General features: G+C 51.8%; 9 protein-coding genes across 9 annotated transcripts; 3 read left to right on the forward strand and 6 right to left on the reverse strand.

Annotated features, from left to right (window-relative positions):
* Window positions 1–33: 33 nt before the first annotated feature.
* BCR38DRAFT_370579 (SUR7/PalI family-domain-containing protein) lies at window positions 34–1,889 on the reverse strand. The gene is made up of 3 exons (XM_040857273.1): window positions 1,282–1,889; window positions 1,036–1,223; window positions 34–980 (listed from the first exon to the last, which is right to left on the reverse strand). The coding sequence occupies exons 1-3, from the start codon at window positions 1,456–1,458 to the stop codon at window positions 371–373; spliced, it is 975 nt and encodes a 324-aa protein (XP_040714701.1). The 5' UTR covers window positions 1,459–1,889; the 3' UTR covers window positions 34–370.
* A 531-nt stretch (window positions 1,890–2,420) lies between these two features.
* Window positions 2,421–4,740, forward strand: BCR38DRAFT_435737 (PLC-like phosphodiesterase). Its single transcript, XM_040860400.1, has 3 exons — window positions 2,421–3,373; window positions 3,615–3,997; window positions 4,053–4,740. Exons 1-3 carry the CDS (start codon window positions 2,905–2,907, stop codon window positions 4,509–4,511), a joined length of 1,311 nt encoding a protein of 436 aa, XP_040714702.1. The 5' UTR covers window positions 2,421–2,904; the 3' UTR covers window positions 4,512–4,740.
* Window positions 4,741–5,849: 1,109 nt separating this feature from the next.
* Window positions 5,850–7,778, forward strand: BCR38DRAFT_410013 (DWNN domain-containing protein; the record flags this gene model as incomplete). Its single annotated transcript, XM_040858417.1, has 2 exons — window positions 5,850–6,021; window positions 6,076–7,778. The coding sequence occupies 2 exons, from the start codon at window positions 5,850–5,852 to the stop codon at window positions 7,776–7,778; spliced, it is 1,875 nt and encodes a 624-aa protein (XP_040714703.1).
* Window positions 7,779–8,135: 357 nt separating this feature from the next.
* Window positions 8,136–9,757, reverse strand: BCR38DRAFT_435741 (putative arsenite translocating ATPase). Its single transcript, XM_040860401.1, has one exon. The coding sequence runs from the start codon at window positions 9,418–9,420 to the stop codon at window positions 8,401–8,403; it is 1,020 nt and encodes a 339-aa protein (XP_040714704.1). The 5' UTR covers window positions 9,421–9,757; the 3' UTR covers window positions 8,136–8,400.
* Window positions 9,758–10,078: 321 nt separating this feature from the next.
* On the reverse strand, window positions 10,079–10,885 carry BCR38DRAFT_435742 (uncharacterized protein). Its single transcript, XM_040860402.1, has one exon. It carries the CDS (start codon window positions 10,758–10,760, stop codon window positions 10,440–10,442), a length of 321 nt encoding a protein of 106 aa, XP_040714705.1. The 5' UTR covers window positions 10,761–10,885; the 3' UTR covers window positions 10,079–10,439.
* Window positions 10,886–11,209: 324 nt separating this feature from the next.
* Window positions 11,210–13,221, reverse strand: BCR38DRAFT_370592 (integral peroxisomal membrane peroxin-domain-containing protein). Its single transcript, XM_040857274.1, has one exon. It carries the CDS (start codon window positions 12,966–12,968, stop codon window positions 11,436–11,438), a length of 1,533 nt encoding a protein of 510 aa, XP_040714706.1. The 5' UTR covers window positions 12,969–13,221; the 3' UTR covers window positions 11,210–11,435.
* Window positions 13,222–13,433: 212 nt separating this feature from the next.
* BCR38DRAFT_345191 (exosome complex exonuclease RRP4) lies at window positions 13,434–14,558 on the forward strand (the record flags this gene model as incomplete). Its single annotated transcript, XM_040856164.1, has 2 exons — window positions 13,434–13,636; window positions 13,697–14,558. 2 exons carry the CDS (start codon window positions 13,434–13,436, stop codon window positions 14,556–14,558), a joined length of 1,065 nt encoding a protein of 354 aa, XP_040714707.1.
* Window positions 14,559–15,182: 624 nt separating this feature from the next.
* BCR38DRAFT_435746 (uncharacterized protein) lies at window positions 15,183–17,756 on the reverse strand. The gene has a single exon (XM_040860403.1). The coding sequence runs from the start codon at window positions 17,291–17,293 to the stop codon at window positions 15,266–15,268; it is 2,028 nt and encodes a 675-aa protein (XP_040714708.1). The 5' UTR covers window positions 17,294–17,756; the 3' UTR covers window positions 15,183–15,265.
* Window positions 17,757–18,019: 263 nt separating this feature from the next.
* BCR38DRAFT_220040 (aldehyde dehydrogenase) lies at window positions 18,020–20,236 on the reverse strand. Its single transcript, XM_040854242.1, has 4 exons — window positions 18,842–20,236; window positions 18,443–18,784; window positions 18,154–18,269; window positions 18,020–18,082 (listed from the first exon to the last, which is right to left on the reverse strand). The coding sequence occupies exons 1-3, from the start codon at window positions 20,031–20,033 to the stop codon at window positions 18,256–18,258; spliced, it is 1,548 nt and encodes a 515-aa protein (XP_040714709.1). The 5' UTR covers window positions 20,034–20,236; the 3' UTR covers window positions 18,020–18,082; window positions 18,154–18,255.
* Between the last annotated feature and the right edge of the window lie 636 nt (window positions 20,237–20,872).

Here is a 20,872-nt window from a genome sequence, read left to right on the forward strand (position 1 = left end):
GGAATCTGATAATAGCAGTTGATGTAGTTGCGCGTTAAATATATGAAACCCAATCGTCAGTTGTGTATATAATAATCTAGTGAGCGCAGTACCTCCTTAGTCATCTGCTTCCCTTGCAGTTACCCTAATCTCCACAAGTATAATTCCCCCATCCGCTCGCATACTTCCCTAATCTATCCATGTATGTGCCACTCGCCGGCAAGCCAGGCACGGCTGCCACCTATTCATATCTAATTTACCGAATCAGAAATTACACTGCACATATCTACTCTATTATCCTAACTCTCGCTTTGTGAAATTAGTAGTGTGTAGCTAGCACCAAAAATGCCAGTCTGTTTGTTCAGTTCCCGTCTGGTTTAGTCAAAAGAGCTCAGCTAGAAGGAGCAGTCTTCTTGCCAAAATTTGGCACTTTAAACCGTTGCTTAGGTTTCTCCTCGTTGTTCAGCTCACTCGCCGGCTCGCTGTTCGGGCCCGACGTCAAGCCCTTCCCGCCTTTCCTGCCGGTGCGCAGGTCTCTCCTCGACGTGCAGCAGCATCCCAAGCTAGCGTGGATGAAGAAGGCGAGTACCGTGAATGCAGTAGCGATCCACATGAATGCGAACATCTTCACACCCACGTCAGCTACTACGTTAAGATCACTCTGAGACGTCAACGCATATTTGAAGATGAGGGACATCGCCGTTCCAATGATAGTTGCGGCCGTGACGAACAATGCAGCAACGAAGGCGAGCAATGCAAATGGCAGACTCCACCATCGTGAATACAACACGATAGGCGAGGCGCACATCAAAACGAAGTCCAAGACGAGACCAGTAATGAAGAAACCGAACATGACGTTAGAAGCAATCTGGAGGAGGTAGAGGATTGTGTTGACCTCGGACGGTAACGCAATCGAAGCACCGGCGAAGAGTTCGTTCTTAAGAATTTCAACGGGGTTGAACCAAAAGAGTTTGGTTGGCTTTGAGCAATGGGTGATGCCTCTATTTGTAGGGTCAGTTTGCGCCTCGTGGTACGTCCCGGAAAGGGGGCACATACTCATCTTCATAGCCTTCGCAGAAATTCCAAAGTCCTACTTGGTAAAAGTCGTGAAGCCCAAGGGTTCTAGCAATTGAATTCAACAACGTGAGATTTGGGACGGACTGCGGAATGATGTCCGACAAGTCGAGCTTGAAAAAATAAATATCGCCGAGCACCCTGGTGGCCTTGGTATTTCCTATTTCGACCTGCAGGACCAATCAGAATGGACCGCATCTACGGCGAGGTGAGATGAAGAAAACTCACAAGAATGAGGAACACCCATCCTACGAGATAGCAGAAGGAGGCCACGATAATGGCATTTCGTCTTGTCTTGGTCGCCTTCTTCGCATCGCCCTGGTCATTTGACAGAGGGCCTTCCTTAACACCTTCTGCAGACGACGAGCCATTAGAGCGTCGTTTGCGAAACCCGGCAAGACCCATGATTGATTGTTGGTGGGCGGCGATATGGGGTGGATTCAATTGCTTCACGAACTGGATGAGATGGAAGAATGGAACGACAAAACGGCGGCGCAATGAATAATATGTTGATAATCACAAGTTGAAGAGAAGAGACGTGACAGAGGCCTTTCGCGCTGCTAGAGCACGATCGACGGCAGGGTCAGACCTGGGAGTGGGATCAGGATCATCAGAGTCCCATCTTGTTCGGCTGTGACGTGGGCCCACGACGAGTTTTAGGAGAAGAAGTTCGTAACCTCGAGATCGGGTACTGCGAGGTACTTTGATGTACAGCTCCAGTTTAGCCCCACGAAGGCCCCAAAAGGCAGGTTTGGATTTGAAGGCAGAAACTGCCCGTGCCGTGGCGTTGATTGGGAGCCCGGGGGGGCCCGGGTGGTCTTCATTACGTCGACAGGGGGGTTCCAATCTTTGAATGGGCTTTTGGACAGTTTTGGGGTCGGAAATACCTGTAGCTGCCCGGCTATCAGTGCCGGTGGATGTGCATTGCCAGGGGGTTGCTGAGATGTTGACTGCATGACGGTTTGGCGTGATGGGCGCTTGGCAGATTGCAGCTTTGATTGCTGGGCACCAGCATCGTGATGTCCTCCAATTTTTCTCTGATCTTGTTACCCAAGACCAGGTCTTACCTGGCAACCACAGTCAGCTGAAGTTGAAACCAAGCAACAAAAGATGCTCCACTGCGGCGAGATCTAGACTTTACTATGTACCTTTTGGATACTATAGTAAGCGAATCTCGACGTACTACGTATGAATGCCGAAATCTGGCAACTTGAGACCCGCCGCAAAAAAAAGCTGAAACGCAACCCTATGCTAGCTACCTAACCTAGTTGCCTAGTTGCTAAGTACTACGTCATTAGTTGGTTATAGGAAGCCCCGACACTGGACTCAAAGGCTGTGCCACTTTGTGCTTTGACGCGTTAGTGGGTGGCTCTAGACTTTGGATGAGAGCGAAATCTCGTAAAGAACATTTGGGCCGACCGGGGAAGGGACGGGAAGCCTGCTAGACAGAGTGGACTCAATCACCCTCATCGAAGCTTTTCAGATGGTCGTAAACATCGAAAGGTATTCGACAGGTAACTGCAAGTCTCCTCGGTGGCTCATCCCGGCCCAAATTGACCTTGCCGTCATGCTGCTCTGCAAATCCAACTTATTCTGACCAGCTCCCCCCGACTTTCCCTCACACCGCCCTGAGTCGACTGATCGCGTCAACAACGGTGCCAGAGGTTCTCGAGCAGTTCGGATTTATCTCAGTCTTGAATATTCCAACCAGTCGGTCTTTGGAGTGAGTCTTGGATAAACACATTCGCGATTATCCAGCAACGCGACGGGACTCATTACCTGGATACTTCATCGCGATCATCCAGTACCCTGCAGTAAAACGCCAATACAGAGAGTCCATCGTTGCCCGTAATGGCCCTGCGGCTTGGAGGGCTTCTCCTTGTCGCTTCGACGGTTTTTGGTCAAACAGATGTCACCGATTCGAGGACAACTTTGACGGGGGATTCAACAATTGCGTCGTTGAGCGAGGTCGCCACGCCTACTGGACCGTATCAGACCTTCACCTCACAAATAACCCTGTCCGACCAGTCATCTTCCCTCAACTCCGCGAATGTAACCCAGATAAAGGTCTCGAAAACTTCGGATACCGTCACATATCTCACAGGATCCGCCACAACAACATTTGCCGGGAACTTCTCAGCGACTTCATCCATCGCCACGCCAACCGTCACTAACACACGGCCTTGCAACAACTACCCGGAGTTTTGCTTCCGAAAATACAGCAACATTACCGAAATTGCATGTCATAACTCGCCCTTTATTACAAAGAACAACCTCGCCGCTAATCAGCTGTATGACGTGACGGCGCAACTGAATGATGGTAAGTCAAAATCGCTGAAACTTGCTGAGCAAACATGGACTGTTCTGCCATTTTGGAGTAAACTCACACTGCAAGTTGGTTCCACTAAAAGTAATGAAGAAGCAAATAAGACGGGCTGTTTCTTCACTTACTAAGTGGGATAGTCAGATGAGAACCAGCTCACCTCTCATTCACTTATGGCGCCCTTTTCTTGCCGCCCTCATACCATAAAACACAACAAGCCAACACTAACAACGTACAGGTGTAAGGTTTCTACAAGCTCAAATCCAGTGGCCAGCCAATGGTACGGAACCGCATTTCTGTCACACCAGCTGTGACATTCTCGACGCGGGCCCTATCACAGACTGGTTGACCGAAATCAAAACTTGGGTCGCAGCGCATCCTTACGATGTCGTGACAATTCTCTTGGGTAACGGCAACTACTCAGTTCCGTCAATGTATGTGCCATACATTGAGTCCACGGGCATTCTCAACTATATATATACGCCACCCTTAGTGCCAATGACGTTGAACGACTGGCCTACCCTGAGCGAAATGATTCTCGGCGGTGAAAGGGTCGTCATGTTCTTGGACTACATGGCGGATCAGATCGAGTACCCTTGGCTCATGGATGAATTCTCCCAGGTGTGTATCATTTCATTCCGTATAGTACCGCGCTTATTGCTGACTCTGGCTACAGATGTGGGAGACGGCCTTCGACCCTGTGAACCAAAGTTTTCCTTGTGATGTTCAGCGCCCGCCAGACTTGTCTGAAGTTGATGCTAAGAACCGTCTCTATCTTCACAACCATAATCTGAACCTGGAGCTCTCTATTCTAGGTGCCGCTATGCTGGTGCCTGCCCGAACCGAGCTCAACGTAACTAACAATGCAACGGGCTTCGGCAGTCTGGGATCGGGTGCGGAAAATTGCGAGAACCAATGGGGCAGAGCGCCAAACTTCTTGAACGTGGACTACTACAACTATGGTGGCTACCCAGGATCTGTTTTTGAGGTGGCTGCGAAGTATAATAATGTAACCTACTCGCGCAGCTGCTGTGGCAAGGCGACCAGCGGGGCATTTGGTCTGGTGATTTTGGATACTTCCTTGGTCTTCGGCATAGCAATCGGTTTGCCTATTTTGCAATTGCTATGGAACTGAGTATGCAAGGATTGGTGAACAGCAGTTTTCTCGTGCGGTGATGACTAATGCACCCGCAATGAGATGATTGTTAATATTCCGTTGTCGATGCTGTAGGTTGAGGATTCTAGGATTATGATCGGGAGAATGAGTGCTGGACCCAATTCGTGTACGCGAATACAATGGCATTAGATACAGATACACCGGCAAAGATATTTGGGATAGATGTGAATATACTTTATAATTACAGCATTGTGATACAGAACAGGCAAGTTATTATAGTTTGTGATGACACCAGGTGAACTATGTTGGGCATCTTGACACAATTTTTGCGGTGGTTCGAGTTACCCGGGACCAGTAAATGAATCCAACGCGTCCCAACATTGCGCCAGAATTGACTGGAACCGCGATTGCCGACCCTTTGACGAGGTCACGTGCCGCAGGCTTTTATCATTAGCGGCTTCTCCTTTGGCTAATGCCTAGACCCACTTTCCTCTCATCCTCCTCTTCTGCCAACTTCTCCCGTTCTACTTTTCCCTCACTCACCCTCTGCTCCCATCATCACCTCTTCATGACTTCTTGTTGAACTTGATAGCGATCCCCTCTTCGTTTCAAGACATCACCTTTCGAGCCTTTTCGACCGACCCGATTTCGAGCGAATTGCTACGCCCGGCGCAAATCCCTGTTCCGTCAAATTTGCCACGTTACTCTCTCATTCTTGGTAGCACCGGCGATGACAGGTTGACGCTGTCGTGAAACGATTTTTCGTGCGCATTCCGTTATCTCTGGTAGGGAAGGCTGGAGGGCGTAGGCTAACTGAAGTCAAATCCCGGTTCTTTGGTGTGGTCGCTGGATACGTACGGGAGGAGGGATCAGACATACTACCTAACCTACCTGTTCAGCCGAATTGATCTGGTGGTGAAGTCGGTCTTTGGCTTTGTACATCAAATCTCTGCTGCTTTCGTTCCTCCTTATTCGGAGTGCCAACTCCTATTGTTCCTCCAAGTACAATCAGAATTGATTCCCCCGTCCATCTTTTTGCCAGTCGGTGTTTGAGAAAGAAAGACCAAACAGTTGGGCAAACAGCAAAAATCACCATAATCAAGAAGCGAAACTGTGTCGCAAATCAACACAATACAGACCCCCCTGAGTTGCGAAGGTCGAACATCGATAGCAATACCTTGCCTATCACACCTATCGCACATCGCTTCCGACAACCCCTTAACACTTTCTAGCCTTTGCAGAGATCTCATTGCTCCGAGACTTGCTATACGAATCACCATCAAACCACGACAACCCCCCTTTGCCTCTGTCTTGGCGGTATCATTGTAAAGGCTTAGGTACCATCCATCCTTCACCATGACTTCATCAGTATTCTTCAAGTTCAAATCCCAAAAGGAGCCCTCGCGGGTGGAGTTCGACGGTACCGGCATCTCTGTATTCGAACTCAAGCGTGACATCATCATCAAGAGCGGACTTGGCGATGGCCATGATTTTGACCTTGCCATCTATGTCGAAGACGGCATGGAAGGTGAGCTGCCAACCCCTTGTGCAAGCCAAGTCAGATCTGCTAACACCCTCGTAGAGTACGATGATGACACAACCGTCATTCCTCGATCGACGACCGTCATTGCGCGCCGCCTACCGCCGCTCAAGCCGGGCGCCGGCAGGGCCGCCCGATATGTGACTGGAAAGATGCCTGGAAGCGCAAAGAACAGATCGCGGCGGGAGGACACGGTCAAGAAGACGCAGCCCTCTACAGCTGGGCTGGCGCAAATGAGCACTGCGCTCACGGAGGAGGAAAAGTTGGCGGCCATGTTCCAGGTTCAGTCAGATCAGTGGAATGCTCAGCAGGAAGAGATGGCCAATCAGGCCCCGGTCTACAAGCCAGGGTCTAAAAAGCCCGTCAACGTACCCGATCACGAGCCTCCGACCGGCTACATCTGCTATCGCTGCGGTCAAAAAGGTCACTGGATCCAAGCCTGTCCTACCAACGACAATCCTGAATTCGACAACCGGCCCCGCGTCAAGCGCACCACAGGCATTCCTCGGTCATTTCTCAAGACAGTAGACAAGTCTGCATTTCAGCAGGGCGAGGGTGAAGGTGAGGATGGCCCAAAGCCTCCGGCTGGCGTCATGGTCAATGCAGATGGAGATTATGTCATTGCTAAGCCTGATACGGCCTCATGGGAAAAGTTCCAGGCCAAGACGAAGACTTCGGCCGCTGCGCAGAAAGCAGCCTCCGACGAAGACAAGGATCTTGAAGAGAAGGGCTTGTTGTGCGCCATCGACAAGAGATTGTTCATAGACCCAATGAAGACACCATGTTGTGAGAAGACGTATTGCAATGATTGCATCACAAATTCTCTCATTGAGAATGATCTCGTCTGCCCCGGTTGCGACTCGGAGGGAGTTCCAATCGATGATCTCCGGCCAGATACTGAGACATCCCGCCAGATTCAGGACTATCTGAAAGAGAAGGATATGGCTAAGACGAAAGAGCGCTCTAAGAGTCCGACAATAGCAAAGTCGCCTTTGTCTCAATCCGATAATAAGGTAGAGAAGGACGAAGCACAGACAGATGCGCCTAAGACGGCGACTACGTCGGCTCCAGAGAAGACCCAGTCGCCATCACCGTCGTCAGCAGCAGCAGCAGCAGTCAAGTCTGCTTCGGCTGAGGCGCTTCAGAAGTCTGCGACCCCCAACCCGGTAACGAATGGCGGCGGGATGAACAAGCCTGACGATAGCTCGACGAAGAAACGTCCCGCAGATGAGCTGCTAGAGAACCCCAAGATCCCCAAAGCGCCGAAAGCGATGCAAAAGGCCCAAGAGGCCAAGGAGATGCACAACATGATGGCAAACGGTATGCCCATGATGCCAGGCTTGTCCAATATGCCTAATATGTCCATGATGAATCCCATGATGGGCATGAACGGCTTCAACGGCTTTCCCAACATGGCCATGGGCATGGGCATGGGTATGCCGATGATGCCCAACATGATGAATCCCATGATGGGCATGAACGGTTTTAATGGAGGAGGATTCCCCAACATGAATGGATTTGGTGGCAACTTCGGCCCCGGCGGAAACATGAACGGCGGTGGGATGGGAGTTGGTATGGGCCCTGGTGGCCTCGCCAACATGAACAATGGATTCCAACATCCGAATCGAACCAACTTCACCCAGCCCAACAACGACGAAGATGCCTACTTCCGCAAGCCGGTCAACCCGGGACGACATCAGAACCGGCAACGAAGAAACCGGCCCAGTGACTATCGCGAGCTATAAACAGCTCCCGATATGCTACTTGTACAGTACGACTAGGATCTACATATACATTGCATCCCCACCATTCTCCACCGGCGTCGGCAAGGAGGTTCATTTTGAGGCGGCGAGTGCCGTGACACGCAACAATCGGACGCCAATGCATTGAGAGGCGGATTGATATTTTATCTACAGCCGGAGCTACTGCTTATGCAGCAGAAAGACAAGCTCGGCATTGCATTTAGGTCATTGGAACCAAGGAGTTAGGATTAAGTGGACAGGGGTCACATGGGAGTTTAGGACGGAGACCAGACGACAGGTCTGGTGCTGGTCTCTGTTTATAGCGTGCATAGTTGATATAGGGGCATGAATATGAATGATGCATTCTGAACCAGAAAATGGGTATCAATTTTACGTGGCTTCTTGTTCTATTAGTCGCGAGCCCGCGATGTGATGTGCTTGTGTGTACTGGAGTATCTTCACTTGTGCGGAACTAAAACACCCTGGCCTAAAGGGTGAGAACTTGAAGCAAGAGAGCCATGCCAGTCGGCCAGTCATTAAGCAAGACCCGCGTGACGATGGAACACCAATCGTCTGTCCCATCTACCAGGCCATGCCAAATTCCTTTTCTTCGTGTACACCGATTCTACTCCGGGGGTACATACGGGTTCACCAGCATATCACTAAACTTCTCCAGCCGCTCCTTGCCTCTGACTTCATCCACCAGCAACGGCATCCGGACGACGTTAAACTCGTCGTACAACTCCTCGATCTGGTCCAAGTACTTCTTCTGCATCTTCCGTCGCGCGTTGCACTGGTCGCACTGGCTCCCCTGCTTGGGGAACAGCAGCTGGTTGACGACGATGCAGTGGGTATCAATCCCATATGTAGCCAGCTCCTGTATCATGCGCTCTGTCTCGTACAACGACAAGAACTCAGCAATGCACACGCACACGAACGTCGTCAGATTCTCGTCCTTAAACTGCGTGTTGACCTCACTAATCGTCGCACGCAACCCCTCGAGCTTCTCCATCATCTCGTTGAGGTTCTGCCCGTTGGGCAGCGCGCCGTTGGACCCCAGGAAACCGTTGAGCAAGGGGCCGTACTGCGACGAAAGCTGCGAGATCTTGGCCAGGGCCTTCTCGAGCACAGAGGGGAACTGCAAGAAGCGAAGCGTGTGGCCCGTGGGGGCCGTATCGAAGATGATGGTCTCGTACGACAGGCTCTTGACTTGCTTGAGCACCTCGGCGAAGCTCATGGCCTCATCGATGCCCGGGATCGCGAATGCCAGGTCTTGCATCATGCCCCCCATGCCGCCGCCCATATCGGTTGCTTCCTCGCCGCCTTGTCCCGCCAGAAGGTCCTGGATGCTACCATTGGGGTCGATCTCCATGGCGCTTAAATTGTCGAAGCCGTTTACGAGGCGTGCCTCCTTGCCGAACTTTTGCGAAAAGGCATCGGACAGATTGTGCGCGGGGTCGGTCGAGATGAGGAGGACGGAGCGTCGCACTTTCGCAAGCTGGATAGCGAGGGAGCACGAGGTCGTCGTCTTTCCTACGCCACCCTTGCCACCGACGAAGATCCAGCGCAGTGTCTTTTGGTCGAGGATCGATTGGAGCGTCGGCTCGAGGGCGTCATCAGTAGATATTACTGCTGTCGATGCCATGATGATGATGATGTGTTTTGCAACAGGTTGATTGAGCGTGACACAGTCAAGCAGTAGATTTGGGAGAAGGACGAAAGCAAGTTTGGAGGTTCAATGAGATCGTGTAAGATTGGTCAGGTCTGGTGGTGTCGTGGTGTCGTAGAGCACTACTGTGGTTTGGCCGGAATCTTAGATGACGATGGAAATAGCTGGATGCATCTGGTTACATCTGAACAGTGCCCCGCTAAATGCCTGAGGAGATCAGTGCATGGAGGGTCCTGTCCACAGACCTTACCGGAAGCTCGTCAGTGCGCCAACCCCCATGCCTGGGAGCTGTTATGGGGTATTCAAAAGAATTGAATTGGAGGTAAAAAATAAAAACATAAGTAGGTCCTCCTGGGGCTCGAACCCAGAATCTCCTGATTCGTAGTCAGACGCCTTACTAGAAGCTTGTTAGTCTGAACTTTCCGGCAGCAGGAGAAACGCAAAGGCTTACCCATTGGGCCAAAGGACCTATAACAGTCATGCTGCTTGGGTGATGCTTCTCCAATTAAGCTAGTTATCCTTAATCAGTCTGGGTCGGATCCCGAGGCATCGGTTGCACGCTTATCTCTGTACTGGAAATTTGCTGCTTCGGATAGTATAGATAGTCATTCTACGTCATGAACTTATCATAATACTACTATCTGACAAGATAATCGTCCATTACTACGTGCTCTCGATGCGGCCGGGAGGCAGACTAAGCATGTTCAGCTCCTGATGCTTGGTTAAGGCGGTCCAAGGCAGATTCAACACCCAAGCCAAGAACAGTCAGGTCATTGAGATCTCATAGGTGCACCATATCAGCAAGATTAATCAAGGAGCTGGCACAATGAACGGCGTATCAAAAGGTGTAGTAATTTGGGAGACCTCGATATTCCCGTGGATGCACTTCATCGCTTACACTTACACTATTTCCATATTTGCCAACGCCGGCACTCTTAAGCATTCCAACTCCCGGTATTTGGCTGCTTCTTTCATACCGACATCTGGCCGAGGAATCACCCTGCTGTGCGTTGAAAGACTCGGAAATTGGTACGACGGCTGACGGCTTCATTAAAGGTACCCGTTTTCACGAACACGTAGCGCCACAGCGGGTATAACACAAACATTTCGACAAAGATAAAATTGACATAGAGAACCCGGCGCTGGTACCTTGTTCCACCGCCCCAGATGAGGTCGCTCTCTAGTAACACCCAGGACATGACGATGAAATGCCGGATGCAGTTGAACAGCAGGTTCATGAGGATTGTTACGAAGATTCGTTGAAAGAGTCTCGAGGGGTAGGATGAGGGGCCCACGTCAGTTTCTATGTTGTTCATTGCAACGCTTGGGATGAGAATTGTGCGATTCGGAGAGACGGTGTGGGTTCAAATGGAATTAATGGTTACAGAACAGACAACCGTACAAATACACATAGGGAGAGAGAAGACATGGGAATTTCGGGATGTTGTCGTAATGATACCACAGACTCTAGTTTGGGGAGTCAGGACTATGAGTGCAATGCTAGTCGGAATCCTAGCTTCACAAGAAGTGTTGACATTTCACTGAGATCCAAACCACGAGGACACTGTTCTATGTGGCCAAGAAAGGGCGAGAAGCACAACTAGATCTGCCGCTCGAATACCGTTGACTTAGTATTATGGGAACCAATAGTCCAACTTGTCATAATCATCGCCGCTCCGTTCAGACCCAACCTACCAGTTACGAATTAATACGCTAGGTGTACCCATATTCGCGAAGTGAGACAGCCAGCAACAATATGATTGTGCTATCGATTCGGTTCGACCCAACTGTCGTGAGGCCCAGCGTAATCAAGAAAGAAACCCAATGTTCACTGGCTCGAAACCACGGGACTCGACCAGTCGAGCCGAGTGAGAATAGTGATGTTATGGTTCTCTGCATCCAGTAGCTATCTCATTACAGATTAGGTTAATAAATAATTTCAAAGTCCAACATAAATACTTTGAAAGATATCTGGGTATACTTAATTCCACCTAGCTAATTGCTTCCTTCCCAGCGCCCAAATTCTTCCTCTTCACCAACCTAACCCACCTTCTCCGCCTCCAGTCTCCCCTCCTTCCCTCGTAGTCCTCCCCCTCTTCCCAGCTCGGTTTCGGCGGAGGAGCCGTGCCTTTCCCCTTCGCTGGGGTTTGCAACTGCTCATTCTCCTCAATTACACCAACCCTGTCCGCTTCCTTCTCATCAAAGATATCGTATACCCATCTCTCACCCTCCGTCTCAACCTCTACACCAGTAATGATGCGTTCTTCGACCCATTCGCGACTCCAGAGATCCAGAGCCCATTTCTTCTCACTCCATTCCCAGCCCTGCGGTGGCAGGACATCCTCGAAGAACCTTGTGCCAACTGGCCGGTCACCGGCTATGCGTGTCGGTGACAGAGGGTCATAGGGGCTCGCACTGAACACCCAAGCCTCCCACTCCCCATCAGGACCTGACAGCCGCTGCAGCTCAAAGATCTCAACCTCCCTCGTCTCAGGCGCACTGTCGAGTATGACATCCCCCTCGATCCACTTCTCCATCCACCCAAGCGCCCTGTCCTCTTGTGGCTTAACATGCTTCCCATGCATACCCTCCATCTGCTTCTGCACAGCCGGATGTCCAACGATCGTCACCGCCCAGCCCAAAACCAGAAATATAGCTCGCCACGGCAGCACATTGGCCGCTATGCTCAAGACTAGACAACCTGCAAACAGGAAGGAGAAGATTGCACTGCTCAACGCCTCATCGCTAAAGTTGATACGCGGCAGCATTAGCGTTATGATCCCGTCGTGTAACTGACTGAAATCCTCCATGCTATTCTGCAGATCCCGCATATTCCGGAAGAAGTCTCGGCTGAGCTCTTTGACCGGTTTCACCGTGAGGGCGGGCGCCAGGGGCGGGCCGTGAGGCGAGTACCCGATGGCCTGCTCGCTACTGAGGGCGAATGAGGCGGCTGGGTGGCGGGCGATGAAGTTGGGTATCATGACGCCGATGAGGAGGATGGCGAGCGGTAAGAGCGGAAGGAGGTAAGGGTCTAGACACACGAAGGTGTAGACGGCGAGAAAGGAGAGAGTATGGGTGGGGTGGCGCCACGAGAGCAGCCGTACCACGCGCGCCTGGAAGACGAAGACGACGCCAATGCGGCTGTTGAAGCGCCGGAAATTGGTCGACATGGTGGGAAGGCTGAAGGCTGGGCGTGAGGTGCTGGGACCGGTGCCGCCGCCGCTGTTGGGGCTGCTGCCACTGCTACCGCCTCTGGGTCCGTCATCTTGGGGGAAGTCTCGGCCGTCGTCGGCGAGGACTTGGGTGAGAAGCTTCTCTACTAGATGGTCCTGGAGGGAGGCCTTGTCTTTGAGGGCTGAGAGACGGCCGCGGAGGCCTTTGCGCCGCGGGGTGGGCGAATCGGCGTCAGAGTGGTCTGGGGGTTCGTTGGCGGGAGTTGATGACCGCGACTGAGTACCATCTAGCCTCACGATAGGAATAGAGTCGTCGCGGTTGACGAATACGTCTGTGGTGTATTCATCCATGTTGTCGTTGTCCTCTCCGAGGGCCTAAGGATGATAGGATTTGCTGTCTGCGAGAGCCTATGACGTAGGCACCAATGTTAGCCCAGCTCACTCGGTTGCTGGCATCATCTAGCTAGGTAGGTATTCGTAGTATCTCCAAAGCACCAGTTTCAAGATGCTTCGTTGAAATGAATATCGGAGAAGATGGGTAACTGGGCTTCCAAGACCGAGACCGAAGAAGTACTGTTGAAGTCGTCAGCCCTGTAGCGTCACATGTCATTCTTGCCGCCTAGAGGCGGTCGGCTTCAGGCGGTCGGGCTCCAGGGTAGCCTCCCTCACAGTGCAGGGTAGGTGTCCATGCAAGTTGGAGACGGCGGGGTCCAATGCTAGGGGTCCTTGAGCTAGCTCTAGCTCCCGCAATCCAAAATTTCCAACTGAAATTCCAATCGGCAGGCATCCCGTTTGCAATTCTCACCTCATATCACGATGCCAATTACAATATTACACCCGGCCCCAGTGCCCTTTAACGACACCAACAATGTCGACCCGTCAGACTCAGACTCCGATGGAGGCGCTGACCTCGACGGCGACATCTCCATGGGAGGCCGTCCCGCCAAAAGAGCCAGGACTGAGGATGCAGCCATCGTGACGCCAGGCGAAGTCATAACAGAAGATCCGCAATGGATGCGGTAGGCTACTCGCATTGTTCCCACAGACTTGAAGGCTCGGTAATTAACCTGCTGTTCCAGCGGACACGGCACCTACACGATCCCCGACCCACCCCAAATCGTCTCCTCCGTAGCTGGCACCCTCTCCAAAACCAACAAACTCCTCTCCGTCCGCCCCCTGCGCGCCCGCTACACCCCCGAGATTGGCGACTTAGTCGTAGGCCGCATCGTCGAAGTCCAAGCGAAGAGGTGGCGCGTCGACGTAGGCGCTTCGCTGCTAGCCCAGCTCCCGTTGTCGGCCATCAACCTACCTGGTGGCATTCAGCGCCGCCGCACCGAGACGGACGAGCTGCAGATCCGCACATTCTTCAGCGAGGGCGAGCTGCTGGTCGCTGAAGTCCAACAGCTCTACGGCGATGGTGGCGCCGTGCTGCACACGCGCAGTTTGAAGTACGGCAAGTTGCGCAATGGCGTCTTCGTGGCCGTGAGCGGGACGGGAGGTGGAGGAGGGGTGGTTAGGGCGAGACGACAGGCGTTTACCTTGGATATTCCTGGCGGGGAGGGCGGGAGTGATAGTGGAGAGAAGATAGATGTGGTGTTGGGTGTCAATGGGTACATCTGGATCAGCAAGCACGTCGAGGGCGAGGGGGCGGCGGCCGAGACGACAGGCCCGGGCATCACACGTATTGAGGATAGTGTGGGGCTGAATGTGTATTCGAGCCAGAACGACAGCATACCTGTGGATACGATGCGCGAGATTGCGAGGGTCAGGGGTGTGATTACCGTCTTGGTGGAGAATGGGCTCAAGGTTGATGAGGAGATGGTCACTAAGGGGTATCAGGAGGCGGTGGAGATGAGCAGGATGGACAGGGAGGGCGAGCATTCGCTATGGCTCGGTGGCGAGAGGGGGAAGCGGCTTGCCGATGCGCTGGTGGGACGATGATTTTATGTTTTGAAGGAAAGCTAATGATACCAATGATGCTTATCGTGAAGGGAGAGTATGTGTCTTCCTTTTGACATATACAGCGAATCGGTGTACGATTCTCTCACAGTCCATGGCCCTCGAGGTTTTCGTGCTCGAGTCTGTGGCCTTCGAGGGTCACCTTTCAGTCGCGTCGTCCCCAGTCACCAAATAAGCCAGATATACGTTTCAAACGTATATCGACATTCGTCGTCTCATCATTGATACGAGTGTTTTCGCACCTGGCAAGACAAATGAAACCACGAACCCGTTGCTCATCCAGAATTCAGAGGTCGGGTTAGAAATCTAACCTGGATTCAGGAATCAGTAGAGGTTACATTCCTATCGATCGCTACTCTGCGACAGTTCCTTCGTTCTGGGCCTGCCCGTACAGGCTTAAGAAGGTATTCGGTCTATGTAGCCCTTCCATTAACTTCCTCTTTTGGAATGCTGCTTGAACTAGAGGAGTCACAACTTGAAGTTTCCCTGTTGAGACTCGCGCTCTGGTCTGTTTACTGACCAAAGCTCTCATCTGTCAGCCAGTGATCATACGTTTGTTTGCAGTAGATGATGTTTGGCCAATGTAAACACATTCATTCATTCATTGCTCTATTCGACAATACCCAGGAGTATTTTTGTACACTTCAGTCTTTCCATGCTTGTGTTTGCCCAAGCCGTGTTTCGTGCTCTCACCACCCGTCACGATAGTCCGGCCTTCTGGTCCTTGGGCGCAACCTCCTCGACCACGGTTCCGGGTTTCCTTCTAGAGTTCCAGTGCCCTCGATATCAGTAGGATCTCTTTTCCGTTTCCATTGCTTATCAGGTCCATCTGGTGGTATTGGAGTCATAGCATTGGGTTTTTCCACCGGGGTCTGAGTTATCACAGTGCTGCACTCATCGTTCTTCATTGACGGAAATTCACTCTCGGTGTTGTTTGTTGGTGGAGAAGACGTAGGCGAGACTGGATCCGGTGATGTTGTTTCCTCGTTTTCCGATGCAGGTTGCGAAGAGGGCAAAGTACTCGGTGTTGGAGGAGATATGTATGTTTTATGTTCAAACATTGGTAGTTTAGCTTCGTCATTGCTTGGTGGTGTATGAGGCAGGAGCTGGAGTGATGCTGGTGACAGATTGTCCTCGATTCCCGGCATAGCCTGTATGGGAGACAGCGCCAAAGTATGCATCGACCCTGACGGGGATCCCTCTCTCGAGGGCAATGATGCCGTATCCGGAAGACTCGCCGACGAATACGACGTGGTGGAGGCTGGCGTCATATCCGACCACGAACACAGAGGCGGACTATCCAGCTCACACTCCAGAATGCCGTTTGAGTCCCACCTCACAATCTTGCGTCCACGATGAGACAAATGAACTAAGGGCAGCGGCTCCTCAACACCATTAACCCGGCCATTCCTCTTCTCCTCCTCAAAGTCCTCCCTATCGCCGTCCCCAAGCTTTCCCCAAATCAGGGCGCCGGGTGGATGTCCTCTATTCCCCTGCCGAAACAGGCAATGTGTGTAGAGCGTGCTCCCGTACTTCTTTTGCCAATGCCAGCTGTTCAGCCGTGCAAGGGTGTTAACCCCTTCTGCCTGCGCTTCATCGTCATCACTCAAGGCTACCATGCACAACGACCACAGTCCCATCAGCAGCGGTAGACCCAACCTATCTCCCGGGTCCAGCGTCCAGGGCACCGTCACCCACCGCACGCACAGATGCCCGCGCTCATCAACAGAAGCGGGATCATCAATCGGGTTGCCGCTAGACAGAGTCTGCGAGAAGAGCAGCAGAGCGGCACCTGCGGGTGTGAGTACAAACCCGTGCGCCGCCCCCTTGTAGAAACACACTGTCCCGACCTGCCGGATCGTCCAATCGACATCGGCATCCAGCGGCGCCCCTGTCCTCGCTGAATTTTCCAGAGCAGATAGGGAGAACTCTTCCTCGGTCCGGTTGACGCCCACCACGGCCCATGTATTTTCTCCCGTGTCCGGGTCAATCTCGTCTGTCCGCAGGCTCCAGTCCATTCTCAGCGTGCACCGGTTGCCGGTTCCTTCGTTGCCGTCATTTTCGGGATCTCCCCCGAACGGCTCTGTTTGCTCCGTATGGCCTGGCTCTAGACGTAGGGTTGGTTTCGGTTTGCCTCGCATGCTGCGGTGTATGGTGGCGTATACGAGGCATTCGTTTAGCCGCGTGCCGAGCTCAGTGAGCGTGCGGTGGTCTAGTCCTCCCCTGTCGTCTTCTTCCTCTTTCTTTCCCTGTTTGCTTTCTTTTCCGTCTTCTACTTTCTCATCCTCTTTTTGCACTTTATGCTCTTTCGAGAATGATACCCCCGTCCGCGGCCACGAGGTTATCTCATCCCGCGACTGCTGACTCCACGGCATGGCGATCTGATTCAGAATATTCTTGAGTGCCACTCTTAGCACAGGGTAGTTAAAGTCCTTCCATCTCCTAACATGCCGAAGGCGGTCCGGGGCCAACTTGAGCCACCCTTCGTTCTTGGGCACCGATGTGGCCCGTCGTTTTGCCCTTGTCCTCGAAGCCTTCCCCTGTTTCCCAGACTGGACCTGGGCCTTCTGAATTCTGTATCTGCTGCTTTTTGGAACTGACTGCCGGAGGACGTCGATGACTTTCCGAAGCCGGCACGGCTGCTGAGATGGTCGCGATATTGGCGGCAGTAGTATGGGTCTTCGTTGCATTTTACCGTATGATTGGTCGGCTTGCATGCATGTGTATCAGTAGCAAGTTTCTGGTCGAAGGTCGTTGGAAAGGCCGCCCCTGATGCGAGCGAGCGGTAGGCTTGGTGGTAGTTTTTGGTTGAGAAACTCCATTTTGGCAATTCCTATAAATACCATGTTGACTGTGCCAGTTCCTTTGTCCTTGTTGCGGTTGCGACACAAAATCTGCGTCGAACTTGAATCCGGTGGGGTGGTCATCATTGTGTTGGTTCAGGAAAGCCACACCTTTGTTTCCATATGGAGGAACGGAATTCTTTGTTCCCCAAATTGCCGCTTTTCTTCCAAGGCCAGCGAAGAAGCGTGTGGAACGAGGGGTAATAAGACGAAGGTTTGTGTGAATGCCGTGGCTTGAGTGAGATGCGGCGTCGGGATAAGGGGGTTTTCTGCAGGTATGCTTGATTGTCGGCTTATTTGCTGTCAGTCAGCTAGATGGTCAGGTACGTGCGGAGCATGGTTGCAACAAATCCCAGGCAAACTACGGTCGTCGAGTTCATCATGGCAAAAATCCTCACTATTTGCTGTCGCGTCTCAAGATTTGTACAGCATCTAAAGTATCTAAAGGAAATCTCTCTTAAGGAAATCTCCTGAATCAATGCTATCTATCGGCACTGAACCAGCAGTAGTGTCATACAACTCGACATCGCTCTGCTGCTCAAAATATGGGAATCATGGAAGTCTATACACAAAAGTTTGCTGGTGAAAATTTTAGTCGATGCCAAATCCAGGGTCCTCATCGGTCGCGCGCGACCGTGGGGATTGTTAGGGTTTGCATAACTTCTGTAAAAGCAACACGGTTAGAGGAAAGCAGGTAGAGGCGGGAAGGGGGAGCTTCTGATTGGTTGACTTACCTATTCGGTTCCAAGCCTTTCCCTGCGTATGTCCTTTTTGGGAGACACATAGGGAAGGTGGCTTCATATTGAGTTTGTTATGCATTTATCAGACTGTCGCGTCTACTCTGATGAACCTAGGGAAGAAAAAGTCAAAACATGTAAACACAAACGTTATCATACAACATTACTGGCGAATGACGCCAAGTACATTAAACTTTGAGGCCCAGAAACTGGAAACCTCTCAGATTGAACCCGCGCATCGTCATATAGCTGCATATGAGGACCAGCAGCCATCTCACCAACGCACCTTTAACAGACGGGCCGCCAAGACCGAAGATCATCTTCGGCCAGTATCCGGCGCTTTGGATCTTTTTGCCGTTGCGGTCAAAGTCGGGCTTCACCCCGTTCATCCACTGAAACGTCTTCAGATCTGACTCCTGATATGGCATGTAGCGCACGCGCAGGAGTTTGTCCATCCAAGTGGGCGTCTCGACGACAGTACGATGGTGCGTGAACTCGTCGAACGACGCCTTTCCGCGGTAACTGCCCGTTCCGGACGTGCCAACGCCACCAAAGGGAAGTGTAGACACAGCCCCATGCATGTACGAGTCATTCAACGACGCGCCACCTGAAGTAATGTTGTGGAGGACTGTGAGGTTTGGTTAGTCGCCATCTTTTAATCCCCTTGTAACGGGAGCTATCTTACTCTTCTCGTTTTCATCTTTCTTGCCAAATGCCATAAGTGAGAGAGGGGTCGAATCTACGCCGTTGACCAACTTGATGGCGTCGTCGAGATTGTCGTATGGAAGGATGGCCCAGATGGGGCCAAATGACTCCTCTTGAATCATGATGTCGTTGACGGAGTCAACAAGAACAGCCGTCGGTGCAATGAAGAGATCGTTCCTGTCAGTCTCTCCGCCCATGACGATTTTGCCACGGGTGCCTTCGAGCATCTTCTTCATGCGGTCAAAGTGTTGATGGTTGACGATACGTGCGAGGTCAGGGCTTGCCTGGGCGCCGTTGGGGAAGAATTCTTGGTTGATTGCGTTCAACTGATTGATGAAATCGTCCACCACAGCCCTGTCAACCAGGACGTAGTTGTGTGACATACATACTTGGCCGGCATTGAGCGTCTTGCCCCACATCAATCTGCGAGCAGCAAGGTGCAAGTCGGCATGCTTGGAGACGAAGGCGGGGTTCCTGCCACCGAGCTCGAGACATACAGGTGTTAATGTCTCGGCAGCCTTCTTGCAGATAATCTTTGCGACCCTCTCGCCACCGGTGTAGAAAATCTTGTCCCACTTCTCGTTGAGCAGAGCAGTTGTCTCGGGCACAGCTCCATTGACCGTTGCGTACGCCGTTGGATCCAAGTACTTCTCCACCAACTCCTTCAGGACCATGGCAGTGGCAGGTGCGCTCTCGGAAGGCTTGATCACAGCGGGACACCCCGCAGCGATGGCTCCGATGAGGGGGCATACAACTAGGTTGACAGGAAAGTTGTAGGTTCCGATGATGATGACGGTGCCGATGGGCTCCTTCTTGATTCGGGGTTTAAGCATTGCGAAGCTGAGGGCTATGTCCACGTTGGTGTCGTCCTGGGCCCATTTCTCAAGATTTTGAATCACAAACATGCAGTCTTGTATGGCCCAGCCGACCTCAGTCATGTGGGCATCGTGGGCAGGCTTGTTGAGATCCTGCTTCAGCGACTCCAACAGGTGCTCGGTGTAGTCCTGCAGTCCCCAGTACAGTTTGCGGAGCTGTACCAGTCGATACTCAATATCCTTAGTCTTATTGGTTCTGAAGGTGTTGCGCAACGAAGCAGCAATTCGGGGAATCTCGTCCACAGGCGTCGCCTCAAAAAGTGGGAGTTGCACCTTGTGGGTCGTCTTGTGAGCCATGATTGCCGATGTGAGGAACTGTCGTGGTGTGATGATAGAATATTAAGATGACGAGAGTGAGGGAGGTGGTCAAAGTCCGATGTACTAAAGAAGTGGTGCTTGGGGTTGAAGGAACAGAAGCTTGGTCGCTTCTGGTTGAATGTGGTTTGACGTGTGGGTAATGCACCCGGGTGGTTGCTCTTGGTATATGTCCAGTACGATTAACAGGTCAAAAACAGAGTGACAGCACAACTGTTTTTGTCATTGACAGATGATAAAGAATCAAAAGAAGCGCGGAAAGAGGCGCGGAAATGACAGATCATGGATACGCTAGCAATCGTGGAGTTACACCCTTGAAAGGAGAGATGATTCAATGTTCCGGATATGATTCCATCCAGCCCAAGGTGGTCTGCACGGGGCTGTTGCCTCAAACGGTCTTGATCAGCTTTGGAGATGTGGGATAAAAGCTATTTGAGGCACGTTCGGTATCAATTCTGGAAGTCGGGCAGACTAAACTCACCGAAAAACGGGTGGCCAATGCAACTTACTATGGTATCATGGGTAAGTTTTCTATTGCGTGTTGGTACCGTGCCCCACCTAGGCACGCGCCAACTCTTCGCTACCTGGCTTGAAGGGACCTTCATAGCTGTCTGAATATGATTAAGAGAAAACGTTGTAGTAGTGTGAATTTCGGCTTTCGATTTACCACCGTCGAAATATAGGGTTCGAATTCGTTGGCGATCCGCTTCTGTAAGGTGTTTAGTCCCCATGGTAGTTGCTGAATACGCGATAATCAGGACGCGTTAACAGCAAGTTGGAATCAGAGGTGGAAGTACCTTTTCGTTACCATGAGTAGGCTA

Source organism: Pseudomassariella vexata, assembly GCF_002105095.1.
Source record: "Pseudomassariella vexata strain CBS 129021 chromosome Unknown BCR38scaffold_8, whole genome shotgun sequence".
NCBI lineage: Eukaryota > Fungi > Ascomycota > Sordariomycetes > Amphisphaeriales > Pseudomassariaceae > Pseudomassariella > Pseudomassariella vexata.